Genomic DNA, 14,094 nt, shown 5'->3' on the forward strand with positions numbered 1-14,094 from the left:
CCTGCAACTCCAGATCTAGGGTAGCTGACATCTTCTAGCTTCCTTGGATACTTAGACTCATGCATGCATAGATGCACACAGTTATAAAATAATATATGGTAGAGAGTGACTGAAGAAAATAGTCAATATTGGCTATTGACACACATGTACAAGTGCACACATACTCAAATGACATGTGCAAATGCATGCACACAATTGGAACGGTGAAGAGGAATTAGGGAAGGAGGGGAAACGGGGGTGTTAGGAAAGTGCCTACTATTGTGGCAGAGAGGGAAAGGACATAGGCGTTGTGATGGTTAATCTTGACTGGATGTGGAGTCAACTTTGAGACAGCCTGTCTACATACCTGTGAGGGATTGCCTTGGTTACATTTCTTGAACTGAGAAGGTCAAATGTCTGAAGAGCAGCTGCTTCTGTTGGTGGGCCCGGATCCGAGGAAGTCCCTGGGAAAGCTTTGCTGTTTTGGGCTTGCCTAAGCATGCGTTTTGCTGCTCAGTTCATGTATCTGGTTGCTGCCCCTGCTGTATTTCTTTGCCTCCAGAGAACTCAGCTTCTTCGGTCTTGGCCCAAAGACCAGCAGCTCTCTCGGAATCCTGCAGGCCAGACCGGGACTGCAGATGCATCGGACCTCGTCGACTGAGTTCTCAGTCTTTCCAGTGTGAAGACAGCATCGTTGAACTAACCAGACGATCCTCCGCAAGCTGGTCTAGTGATCCCCTTCTAATAAATGTTAGCGGCATTCAGTCATCCACACCCAGCCATTGGTTTAGATTTCATTGAGAGTAGGGGTGGGGGTGGGTATGGAGGCCTGCAGATCATGGAGGAAGGTGTGGAATTGTTTCTATCTGAACGGAGCCTCTGCGCTGCTACTGCCTCTCCGGTCAGTCTCTACTAAGCCAAGTTGCCTTTGTGAAGCTCCTAGTTCAGTGTGAGGCCTGGGAAAGTTGTCCCAGATTAGGACACCTCAGGTGGGCTTAGCTCAGCTGGGCTTCATACTACACCAAGGAACCTGCGTCGTCTGCATGCACCTTATTCTGACCAAATCCTTGTACCAGAGAGAGGAGGACTGGATATGGGGACCTTTGCCTGTGGGATAAGGGACTCTCCACTTCGAGCCTGGGAAGTCAACCAAGTTTGTTGTGGAAGTAGGGAGGAAAGGGGGTGAATGGGAGAGGACCCAGGCTGGATGTTTGAATGAGTGTGGGTCCTGGAGTTGTATCACTGTCTGTGTACAATGAGTGTGAGCGTGTGGTGCAGGCCAGATGTGTCCGCTGATGTGCCCAGAGTGTCTCTACGCCCAGGCCTGCAGGGGGCGCCCCGAGCCTGGAAAGCAAGACTCGGTCCGGGCGTTTAGCTCTGAGGATGCGCCGGCGTTAGCAGACTATGTCTCGTCCCCTCCCAGCTCCTCGCCAGGGGGCACTGAACTCCGGGGACAGGGTGAGGGTGGGACAGGGGATGGGGACCGCATTCCTGCGATCCAGGGCAGCGTGGACTCCTGTCCCCCAAGTTCGCCTCCAGGATCCCCACCCAAACACCCCAATGGACCCGAATCTGTAGCACCAAATGTTGAAGACATCAAACAACTGGTGTTTGACTTAAAGGCTGAAGGAACTACACATCACCCCCAGCGCTTTCCTTCCCGTCTTAAGTTCCTAAATTACTTAGCAGCAGAGCCCGCTCTAAGCAAAAGGTTTCTTTATTCCCCAGAAGTTTCTTGAGAGACCAAATGTCGCTTCTGTGCCTAATGAAAGGCTTGAACCCGACGAACGGGTAAGAAATTTGTCCTGTTCTTAAACGGACATAGACAAGTGATAAACCTCTGGTTTAACATCAAATAATAAAAACAAATTTAAAAAATAGTTTTAAATTTGGATGAAGCAGGGGTGAAGCGTGCAATCCAGGGCTGTTTTGACGTTAGCAGACCGCGGCGATGCTGCTGCCCCCTGGTGGCTGAGCCAGCGATGTGTCCCTCCCCTAACCCGCGGCAGGCAATGTCCAGAACAGAAACAGAGATGTGTCCACTTAGTCTCTAAATACTGGGTTGAATTCCGCTATTACGCTATTATCACAACCAATGTATCTAAAGCAAAAATTGACAGTATCAACAGAGTTGTTCTGGGGTGTTCTAGTTTGCCACCAAGGGAGAAACAGTAATCTTGAAGACAGTGAAATGTTTAATGAACAATCTCTGTGCCCTGGAGGGATGGCTTAGTGATCAAAAGCCTTGCTGCTCCAGCAAAAGACAGGAGCTGGGTTTCCCGAATCCCCATGATGGTGAAGGGCGGGATCACAACCACCTGTAACTCCAGCTTCGTGAGATCCCGGGAGCCCCTTCTTCTGGCTTTTGAAGGCACTATGCCATACTCACAAAATAAACAAATAAAACATATATACTATAGAAGTATGGAATTGTGGCTAGCTGGGTATCAACGACTGAGGGTGGTTAAGAAACCTGGCTTCTGGGGCTGGAGAGATGCCTCAGCAGCTAAGTGCACTGGCTGCTCTACCAGAGGACCCGGGTTCAATTCCCAGCACCCACATGGCAGCTCACAACTGTCTGTAACTCCAGTTCCAGGGGATCTGACACCCTCACACACACATATATATATAGAGAAAACCTTGGAATTTGCTTTCAGGTATATAACCAACCTTGTGAACACCTCAGGGCTCAGAGCTCGCTCTAAAGAGGTTAAAGGGCTCACTCACAGGAAGGAGCAGACCAAAGGGTGCAAGAAGGGTCTGATTCTGTAGCAGCTCCATAAGTGTGTGTGAGTGTGCGCGTGTGCGCACACTTCCTTTCATGGAAGAGAGAGAGATGAAATAATTTAAATATCTGATATTAGTGACTTCTCAACGGCTCTGAGTATAATTTATTGTTAGATGGCTCAGCTAGAAAAGCAATGACTCCGCAGTTGAGAGTGCTTTCTACTGAATCTTGAGGACTGGAGTTCAGATTTTAGTGCCCATGTGATAAACTGGGGAGCTCATGCATGTCTGTAAACCCAGCTCTAATAGAGAGGGGGACAGGAAATTGCTGGAGCGGGCTTCTAGCCTGGCCAAGAAGACAGGAGCCCCAGGTTCAGGGGAAACCTTACCTCAAAGGAATAGGTGGAGACTAATTAAAAAAAGGAAAAGGACACTTGACGTCCTGTTCTGGTCTCAGTGTGTGTGCCAAGGCTTATTCACCTGCGCGCGCGTGCACACACACACACACACACACACACACACACACACACACAAAATGTACAAAAAGCATTAGATTTTTTTAAGTATGGTGACTCATACCCAAAACTCTCACTCAGAACACTGTAGCAGTGGATGGTACTGAACTCAAGTTCAAGCCTGGCCTGGGCTGCACAGGAAAACACTGTCTAAAAGTAACAAAAAATGGGCCAGCAGGATGGATCATTAGGTAAAGGTTCCTGCTGTCAAGCTTGATGACTTGGGTTTGACACGTGCAACCGTGTGGCAGAAAGAGAACATTCTTGCAAGGTGTCCTCCGCCCTTTGCATGCATGCTGTGGCATGCATATCCAAGTGCATGTGCACTTGTGCGTGTGAGCACATGCTCACGCGCTTGCACACACACATACACACAACAAACAAGTAAGCCATCAGATAAGCTACTTTAGTACTTCAGAGCTAAAAGAAAGCACAAGATCCCAGAGATTCCAGTGGTCTCATGGTTAGAGAACAATTCTGTAAATTTAGTGAAAATTTAATGGTTGTTTTTCCTTTTATGTTTATTGTAGAATCTATGAATTGTTTTCTGTTGCCCGTTAGCACAGTATTCAGTGAAATAAATACTGTTGGTGTTGCAGGAAGACGACGTGAGAAACCTTCAGATTTATAGTTTCCTTTTATGGTTTGTGCTTGTCTTTGCTGAAGTGTTTACTTTTCCAACCAGGAGGTTTTGTTTTGTTTTAAATGGTACTTTTAAAAGATTTACTTTTTTAATGTATGCATCTTTGTCTGTGTGCCCCTGTGTCTGTATGTCTCTGTGTGCATCTGTGTGAGTTATGTCCTGTATGTGTATGTGGCCCATAGAGGCCAAAGAGGGCTAGAAGAAGCTTACAATGGCCTGTAACTTCAGTGGATCAGATGCCCTCTTTTGGACTTCTTGGGTGCTGTATAGTATACATGTGCACAAATGCATATACATAATTGAAAAAATAAATTTAAATACAAGAAAAACAAAAGGCTAGAGCTGGGGCTGGTATAGGATTGCAGTAGAGCACTTACAAAGCATGTACGAGATCCTGTGTTTAATCTCCAATATAGCTTAAAAAGAAATAAAGACAAAGGGGAAACTGAGCGATAAAGGAGAAGTAAGAAGTGTGTACATGTTACTCCTTGTTCTTCAGTGGATAAATATTTGCATAATCATAATAGTATAAATAGATCATGATGTAAATACAAGGATCATTGTAATTACATGCAGAAGGTGGAGGTGTAGGAGGATTGGTAAGAAAGCTAAATCTCCACTTTTTATAGTAAAAAGTCTATTGACAACACTCAGCATGAATCAAGAAATAGACTCCCAGAAGAAACATCTTAAGAGTTGAAAGTTGTGGGGAATGGTATGGATCGGAACAAGATTCTGGTACTTTCTTGTTAGGAAAAAAATGTTTGCATGATTTAAAATATATTATATGGGAATAAGGAAGAACAAGACAACACTTTAAAGAACAGAATAGACAAGGAAAGGGCCCCTCACTCTCTGATGAAAAAACAATTGATTGCATGTTTATTGAGAGCAGGGCTGGGGAAGACCACCTCTCACATAGGTATGGCAAATTGTTTAGTGAACTGTGAAATCCTATCTTTGCATTTCTCTTCTCTTTCTTTCTTTCTTTCTTTGGTACTGGATATTGAACACAGGGCCTTTCACATTCTAAACAAGCATGCTACCGCTCAGCTATATCCCCAGCCACAGTTTTTACTTAAAAGAATTTCTTTAAAAAAAGTTGAGACAGTGTTTCCTATTTAACGGGGCCACTTTCCTTGTCTATTCTGTTGTCTGTAAGTGTTGTCTTGTTCTTCCTTATTCCCATATAATATATTTTAAATCATTTAAATCAAGGCTAACCTTGAAATTGTTTTATAGCCAGGTAGGCTGTTAGTGTGTGATGCCCCTGTCTCAGCTTCTCAAGTAGCGGGGATTACAGTCCTGTACCAACAGGCCTGCCTGGGCTTTGCTTCTGCCTGGTTTTCCTCTCACTTTATAGCAGATATGAGTTTGGGCAGCCTGAGATTAGAAGCTTCTAGACGTTAAAGTCCCTTTTGCCTTTTGTAAAATCTGACTCTCATGTAAATCTGGAAGGTTAAACTCTGGAGAGCTTGGGAGGGCGTGGACAGGCTTCTTTAGACGGTGGAGGAGACTGTCCTGTAGGTCCAGCCACTGTGGACACTGGGCTTCAATTCCTGGAAGCTAGGGAAGTGACAGGCAGATGGCTTCAGGGGTGTGGTGAGGCATTCAGGTCAAAGTTCAGAGGCTCTAATGTCAGAATTCCCATGTCTCAAATTTGGCACAGATCTGAAGAGGTATAACCTGTGGGGATCACAAGAGTCAGTTTTCCTTGGCAGTGTCCCAAGATGGCGTGGTTGTGGGGGTTGGTGGGTGCAGGCAAGAGGCCTCACCAGGGCTCAGTGTTCTAGGAACTCTACACAGCCTTTGAGAGATGGGATTCCCTGTGAGCGAGAATCTAATGTCAAGTTTTTTTGTTAGCATTTCGGTGGAGGGGCTTGGAGTAGCAATGCATATTTAAATAGACATTCTCTAATGAGATGTCCATGCTGTGCACATCTGAGTTTGTAGGCTAAGATCTAGAATGCCTTGTCTTCACCAAACCCAAGAGGAGCGAGGGGCAGATGCAGACACTTTGACGATTGTGTAAGTGTTGTTTGTGGCCAACTCAGGCTCTGTGGAAAGGGTGTTGCTGCAGCCGTCACTTGCTGCCCAGGTCTCTGCCTTTCCCCTCCTTCCTCCAGGAGCTGTGCCCTGCTTTCTCACATCTCATCAGTGCTTCTTTGCCCTGGCCTGGGGATTAGAGGGTCTGTGCTCTGAGGTAGAGGGAAACCTAGCTGTAGTCTTCTTGAAGGGAAGATGGATTTATGTTTGAGTCCTGGGCTTTCCCCAGACCTGTCCCAGGAGGCTTGTTCCTTGGCTTCAAGAAACTAGAGGAGACAGTTGAAAAAATGACTCACCGGTAAAAGCACTTGCTCTTAGATTTTACAAAAGGACCTGACTTCAAAGCTCCAAGCACCCACTTAAAAGCCTGGGATTACAAGGTGAAGGTTGGTGGGTCCTAGCAGTTTGTCAAAATGTGAACTCCAGGTTCAAATGAGAGGATGTCTTTAAAAAATTAGATTGAGCACTAGAGAGGAAGGTGCTTGATGTTCTCCTTTGGCTTCTTCATGTTCTCTTGAAAATGCAAATGCATAACACACACACACACACACACACACACACACACACACACGCACACACATACTAAGAACAGGACTAAAAGAGATTAGAGGAGCCTGAGGACTCTAGGTCCCAGCCACAGGAGAGAGGAAAAGAAGGGAGGAGCTTTCCTAGTTGGAAGCAAGCTAAGGGATGCAAGGGACCCAGATTGGGATGGGAAGAAATCTCATCAGCTCCATGAAACAAAAGAAGAGGCTGAAATGGGAGCTGCCTTAAGCAGTCAAAAGGGAGTCCTCCGGGTCTTCGAAGGGGATCAGGGTTGTGGGATTCCAAGAAACAGGCTTTTCACTCCTGGAGTAAGTGTGCCGAACAGAATCAGGGGAGGGAGAACTTCAAGGCCTGCAGAGCCATGGAATGTGTGAGTGTGTGTGAGTGTGTTCCCACTCATGCTCTGGATCTTCCCACTGACAGTTTCCTCAGAGACCTTGACCCACTCTGGCTATTAGCCCCCCTTTACCATATCAAGGGTCCGGGCACATTGGAGACAAAGGAACTATTGGGGTAGGTAGGAATCTAGGGTTCATGGTTCTGAGCTCTCTGCTGGGACCCAGAACATACGACTTCACTGACTCCCTGCAAACACAAGCACCCAGGAACAGGTATTTGGGTTGAGGCTGGAACAGCTTTTTATTCAGTTATGTATAAATCATATTTGCCAGGAAAAGGGTAGGGTGCCGCGGAGAGCAAGGTCAGTTCTTGGGACCCGAGTGACCTCCTTGAGGGGACAGGCCGGCTGTCTCCTTCCTCATTCCCTGGGAGACTCTCTTTCTTCCGACTCTCGAGTCTGGCCCAGGGATGGGCCAGCTCAGCCATAAAAGAAAGGGATGGCCATGCAGATGGGATGGTTGAAGCAGGAGGGGCGTGACAAGATCAGCATGAGGTGGCTGTTCCAGGGCTCCCGAGTCCTTTCTGTTTTCTAGCCCCCTCTTTGCCCATTGGTTGGGGCATGAAGCCATGATGAAGTCCATGGAGAATCTCCTGGGGTTCAGGATGGTCACTGGGCTATGGCCCTTTCAGGGTCTGTGTGGGTTCAGTCCTGGGAGGGCAGAAGAGGGGTATGAGAGAGAGGCGGAGAGGCTCCTCGTTGCTCCCCTTCCCACCCACTCAACATCCTCACCCCTTGCAGCCTTTGGAACCCTTTCCTTTCTTTCCAGACTTATGGGTTCCTCTGTTCTTTCTGCAGCCGGAACTTTGTTGCCCTGGGGCTGGAGGCTGGTCCAGACGTCGTATCAGCTTCTGCACCCAGCTTTGTTCCGGGTTTGCACATAGCTCAGGCTGATGGCGCTTCCGGGGTGAGAACCTGAGAGTTGGAGGGTAGTTAGCTTTTCTAGTCTGGACCACCATACCCCCCTACTCAAGCACCAGCCTGTACCCACCCCTTTGGTGCACTCACAGGATTGCCGGGATGGGGCAGCCTAAGCTTGGTTCTTGCTTTCTGTAGCCTTGGACAATACTGTAGGGAATCTTCCTCTGGCTGTACTTGAGGCAGCAATCCTGACCTCCACCGTCACTGCCTGCAAGGTAGGGAGGGCCACAGAAAGGAGGAGGCTCAGAAGGTGTCTCTTTAGCTCCCTTCTCCCACACAAAGCCTCTCCCTCCTTGGTACCTTGGGTCCAGGGGACGCAGAGAGCCAGGACCAGGCTAAGGAGGCTGAGAGCCAGCATCTGAGCCATGGTTGTGGTTGAGTTGAAGACGAGACCAGAGCTGTGAGTGAGATGGACAGGCGCAAGTTGGGGTCTGTGTGTGGGCTGCGACTGGCTTGCTGCCTATTTATGCAGTCTGACAGACACTTGGGTTTCCCTCGCTCCCCCTCCTTTTCCTGCGAGTCGGATCTGGCTGTAGGCATCGGTGTGAGCTCTAGCATAGTCGGGAGGCCCCTAACTGCCTGTCTCCTCATCTCTTCCTGGTCCTTCCTCACTGCCCTGCAGGCTCCACACATTTCTTCTCCTTCCAGCAACTAACCGTCCGGTTAATAATTAAGAGTTCGTTATATATCCCTGATAACAGGCTTAATGTAGATACACGATGTGAGGATGTGTCCTCTCGTTGTACAGGTATCCTGTTGGAGGTACACAAAATTGAAAAGCTCTGTGGAATCCAGCTTCCTCCTCTTCCTTGTGATCTGTGATGCTGGTGTCACAATATCACATTTCAAAGAGCATTATCAGATCGAACCCCCAGAAAGCTCCCTCTGTTTTCTGTTTCATTTTTATTTATAAGTTGAAGTTGTGTATGTATGTGTGTCTGTAAGTGCAAGTGGCGGGTGAGGGTGCAGGGAATTGAACCCAGGTCCTCGGCAAGATCAGTACCTGTTCTCAAGTCCCGAGCCATCTCTCCAGCGGCTCCCTACACTTTGTTTTGTTGTTGTTTCAGTGATTTCTTTCGCTTTTTGTGACTGTGATTACGAGGTTTCTCCTTCCCATTCCTCCCTTGGGATTCTGATACAGACTGCCGGAATCTGTGGACTGTCTTTGTTGGTACTGTGGTCTTAGTAATATTAAATCTTTCAATCCATGAACGAGGGATATCTTTTAATTAATTAATTAATTGGGCCTGCTTTAATTAACAATATTTCATAATTTTCAAAGTGCAAGTCTTATACCTACTTAATTAAACTTCTTTATAAGTATTCTATTCGATGCTGTTACAAATGTAATTGTCTTCTTAATTTCCTTCTGGGATTTTTATTTATGTCAAATTATAGTGATGTCCCTATTTTCTTACTTTGATGACTTGATCTTTCAGACTTTTTTTTTGTTTTTGTTTTTGTTTTTTTTTTTGGTTTTTTGTTTATCGAGACAGGGTTTCTCTGTGTAGCTTTGCACCTTTTTCCTGGAACTCACTCTGTAGACCAGGCAGGCCTTGAACTCACAGAGATCCACCTGCCTCTGCCTCCCAAGTGCTGGGATTACAGGCGTGTGCCACCAGCTCCCAGCCTAGACTTTTTAAAAATTATTTTATTTCATGTGTATGGGTATTTTTGCCTATATGTATCTGTGCACATGTATGTGCAGTGTTTGTGGAAGCCAGTAGAGGACGTCAGATCCGCTGGAACTGGAGTTACAGATGATTGTGAGCTGCCATGTGGGTTTTGATAATTGAGGCTCTGGAAGAGCAACCAGTGCGCTTATCTGTCTTTCTTTCTTTCTTTCTTTCTTTGAGATTTTGAGATGAGGCACTCTATATACCCCTGGCTATCCTGGAACTAAATATGTAGACCAGGCTGGTTTTGAACTCACAGAGATCTGCCTATCTCTGCCTCCTGAGTGTTGGGATTAAAGTTATGGGCCACCACACCTGGCTTTTATTTTTCTTTATCTTCTTTCTATTCTATATTTCATTGATCTCTGTCTGTATATGTATCATTTCATTTTTTTGGTACAGATTTAGATTGTGTTTGCTTCACTTCTTTGGTCTTTTAAAAAAGTTGGCAGCTAAGACAGACCGCTGACTTCCATCCTTATGCCTCCCGTGCTGTCTTTAAGCTGATGTCTCACTGCAGGGCTCAGGTTGGCCTTGATCTTGTTCTGTAGTCCAGACCGGCCTTGAACTCGGATCTTCCTCTTCTGCCTTCTAAATTAAGGTGGATTAAGGGTGTGAAGTGCTATTTCTGGATGTTCTCAACAGTTTTTTCTGAACTTCCTATTCCCAAGTTTGTACGGGTTTCCAGATTTCCTTTACTTTTCTGTCCAGTTTCCTTCAGCCACTTGAAGGTAGTTAAGTAACAATAATGTAAACTTGTCTTTTAGTGTGCCTGGCGTCTGGGCTTTCTTAGTGATGCTTTCTTTTGCAGTGTTTTTTTCTTTTTTGTTTTTTTTTTCTTCCCTGTGAATGAGCTATACTTTCCCATTGCTTTGAATCTTTTGTAATTTTGGTGAGTACTGGAGACTCAGATCATTGTTGTGGGATCCTTGGACACCAATTCTTACTTATTCTTCTCAGAGGTTGATGACACCTGCTGCCCGAAAGCTCAGGTATCTTCCCGCCTCTGATCTAAAGGAGTGTGCTGCCGTGCCTGGCTGACGACCCTTGTTAAGGACTGTTCCGTCCATTTGTGACTTTTCTAAAGTAATTTTTCAAGGCATGTTGCCTTTGTTGTCTATGGGAGCTACTTTTGGGAAGGGAGAAGATGAGAGGGTTTGAGATGGGGATGCTGTTGGCACAGAAGAGTTTACAGAGCAGAAGGCCTGGCTAGGAGAGCTGGGAGAATAACAGTCCTTGAATCAGGTTTTTCAGGAGGCTGAGATCGTACGCAGGACATGGAGTGTCCTTGCTAGTGAGAAGGTGGCATTCCAGGAAGATGACTAGAGGGAAACTAGGAGATAAGATGTCTTGAATCTTTTATCTAGATCTTGGCACCAGAAAAAAATTTTAATTTTCACCTGTCTCCTCCCTAGAGGTGACAAAATAGTGAGTGGCTGTGGTTCTCTGTCTCTCTGTCTCTGTCTCTCTCTGTCTCTGTCTCTCTTGCTCTCTCCTCCCTCCACTATCTTTCTCGACCCCTCCTCCTCTTCTTTTTGAGATAGTATCTCACTGTGTAGCTCAGCTTGGTCTGGATCTCACTCTGTAGCCCAGGCTGGCCTTAAACTCATAGAGATCCATCTGCCTCTGCCTCCTGAGTTCTAGGATTAAAGGTGTACACTAGGGCTGTATTTTGATTTTGGATTTATTTATTTTTTATGTATATGAATGTGTGTGTGCATGTAGGTATCAAGGTGGCCAGAAGTGGGTGTCATATGTTCCAGAGCTGGAGTTATAGGCAGTTGTAGCCATCTAGAGTGGGTGCCAGGAACTGAATTCTGGTCCTCTAGGGCAGCAGGGGGCACTCATGCTGAGCTCTCTCTAGCCTCTCTGATGGTTAATCTTAGTTTTCAATTTGACTGAACCTGGAATTAAGAGATAAGTCTCCAGGTCACACTTGTGAGGGGGTATCTAGATTAAGGTTAGCCTGTGAGAATATTTATGAAGATTTTTTTCCTTTTTTTTTAAAAAATTAACTCAGTATATGTGTGTGACTATAGATCTATAAATATATGCAGCTACACCTACCTTTTTCTCACAGGTTTTTAGAACTGAATTCAGGCCATCAGGCTTGCCTTTCTCTCTCTCTCTCTCTCTCTCTCTCTCTCTCTCTCTCTCTCCTTCCTTCCTTCTTTCTTTCTTTCTTTCTCTCTCTCTTTTCTTTTTCTTTTTTCTTTTTTTGGTTTTTCAAGACAGGGTTTCCCTCTGTAGCTTTGCACTTTTCCTTGAACTCCTGCTGTAGCTCAGGCTGGCCTCGAACTCACAGAGATCCACTTGTCTCTGCCTCCTGAGTGCTGGGATTACAGGCGTGCGCCACTACCGCCCAGCCACCAGGCTTTTGAGACAAGTGTTTTTACTCTCCAGCCGTTTCTCTGGCCCCAGGATTTCCCTAACTGCATTAACTGAGTGGATAGACACACACACCATAGAGGTGGGTAGCTCAGGGTAGACACACACATACCATAGAGGTGGGTAGCTCAGGCTAGACACACACACCATAAAGGTGATTGGCTCCTTCCAGTGACCATCCAGCTATAATAAGGTCAGAGGGACAGAAAAGTGTGACATTTTGCTTGCTTGCTGTGAGTCTTGCTGCACACTCATCTAGCCTGTTTGTGAGTTCGTCTACTTTGTTGCTGCCACTGATATCAGAATCCAGATTCTTCTGCCTTCCAGCCTGGACTCTCTTAGACACCTCTGAGCTATCAGTGCTAGACTAGCATGCCGAGGTATCTCTCCAGCTGTGGGGACAGCAGCCACCTGGCTCTTAGCCTCTTCAGTCTGAAGACAGCCATCGTTGGACTACCCAGACAGGACTGTATAAGACAATCCAATAAACAGCCTTTTAAATAGGGATCCATTCTATCCTTTTGGTTCCCCTAGAGAACCCTAATATACTGTCTGTTCCTGAGCTTTCTAAAAAAGGGAGATAGCAAAGACCTAGAACAAGATGTGACAGCCACCTTGTATGAGACTCTTTCCCAAACTGGATGCACTTCAGAATCACCTGGAGGGCTTGTTAAAAATAAGAATCAGTCACTATCCCAGACCACCTTAAATAGAACCTCAGAACAGAGCCAAAGAAGCTGTATTTTTACCAGGTTGTCCAGGTAATTCCAAGCTTATGAGCCTGAAGGAGCCAGCTGGGACAGTTCTACTCTCATCCCACACTGCAGATGACCAAGAGCTTGTGGGAGGGGACAAAGGTGGTCTGAGAGAAATGATGCTCCCCCACCTCTCCTGAGGGAGGTTACCTTCCAGCCTAGCACAGAAGACAAGGGGGTGATGAAGACTAGAAATGGGACTGTGTGGCTCCCACTCCTCAAACCTCTCAGCCCTTCTCTCTCAGCAGAGATCCTGTATGCCCCTGCCTTTATTTATGCTCTTGTTTGTGGTACATGTTTCCCCTCACTGCCCACGTGCCTAAGCTTTTCCTATCACAGACTAAGGACATCTCCCATCGAACTTGAACCTGCAGAGGCAGAACTGCCCGAAAGAGCTGTTTCACCCCGGGGTGGAGGTCGTCCTGCTTGATCCTGGGCTTAGAGTCTAAATGAGGGGGTCTTGAGGGAAAATGGAGGTTTGTGGGGATGGGAACCTTGCTGGACAAAAGCCAGAGGAGGAGACTTCTGCCTGGAAAACAAAGGGAATGGTAAGTTCCTGCCCTACCTGGTCTGGACTGGTGGCAGGACCCAGGAGCCTGAGAGGGAGGCGCTGAGGCGGCCTGGAGAGGAGGAAGGCCATCAGAGAGGCCAAGATGAGGAGGGTATAGTTACCTTTCCCTAGGACTCCAAGGACCCATGCTCAGACAGTCCTCTGCCCTTAGCTGATGGCCTAGCCCAGCCCAGCCCACAGTTCTACTTGAACCCCAACATAGGCACAGAGGTCTGGAGTTTACATCCTAGAACATCTTTGGGTCCTTAAGCCAGACCACATGTAAACAGTTGGGGAAAGGTCACGAAGACTGATGCTGTCTGCCTGAAATACGAGTGTCCACTTAAGTGTTCCAGTCCCTCATGTGAAGGCTTTGACCCCTCGGGAAGCCTGGCTACTGTGACAGCCCGTGGAGGCCCAGGAGCAGAGGATGTCTACACTGGCATCTAGGGCTAAAGAGGGGGGCAGGTGCAGCGGTTGCTGCCCAAACTCACAATGAGAGCAGAACTAACCTGACCACCAGGCTGAGCCCCTGGGGAGAAAGAGAAGGTCTGTGTTTACTTCTGTCTCCCTCAGCCTCCATTTCAGCAGGTCCACTACCTGTCTGGGACAGGTACCTTGCGCTATTCTGGGGTAGGTGTCTTACGTGTTGCAAGAGTCTGGAAATCCCCATATTGGAATAGCCACATTCTCTTCAGCTCTGGGCCTGCATGTTCTTGTCTACTTGGGGGCTCCAGGGCAACAGATGCTCCCTCCAAGCTTGGCAGACAAGAGCCAAGGGGAGGGTATGGCGGGAATTTCAGCTCAAGGGTTGGGCTAATCCTGGAAGAGGCTTTGGGGTGAGCCAGGACCCATGAGCCTGCATATTCAACCTGGGTCAAAAGGCATGGGCACTTTGGAGCTCCTGGGTTCCCAGCAGAGCATCGAGCCATCCAGGAATAAGATGCCTTG

General features: G+C 47.0%; 1 protein-coding gene across 1 annotated transcript; it reads right to left on the bottom strand.

Annotated features, from left to right (window-relative positions):
- Positions 1-7,470: 7,470 nt before the first annotated feature.
- On the bottom strand, positions 7,471-8,141 carry Ccl21 (C-C motif chemokine ligand 21). Its single transcript, XM_036178539.1, has 4 exons — positions 8,075-8,141; positions 7,862-7,982; positions 7,586-7,768; positions 7,471-7,504 (listed from the first exon to the last, which is right to left on the bottom strand). Exons 1-4 carry the CDS (start codon positions 8,139-8,141, stop codon positions 7,471-7,473), a joined length of 405 nt encoding a protein of 134 aa, XP_036034432.1.
- Positions 8,142-14,094: the final 5,953 nt, after the last annotated feature.

Source organism: Onychomys torridus, chromosome 2, assembly GCF_903995425.1.
Source record: "Onychomys torridus chromosome 2, mOncTor1.1, whole genome shotgun sequence".
NCBI lineage: Eukaryota > Metazoa > Chordata > Mammalia > Rodentia > Cricetidae > Onychomys > Onychomys torridus.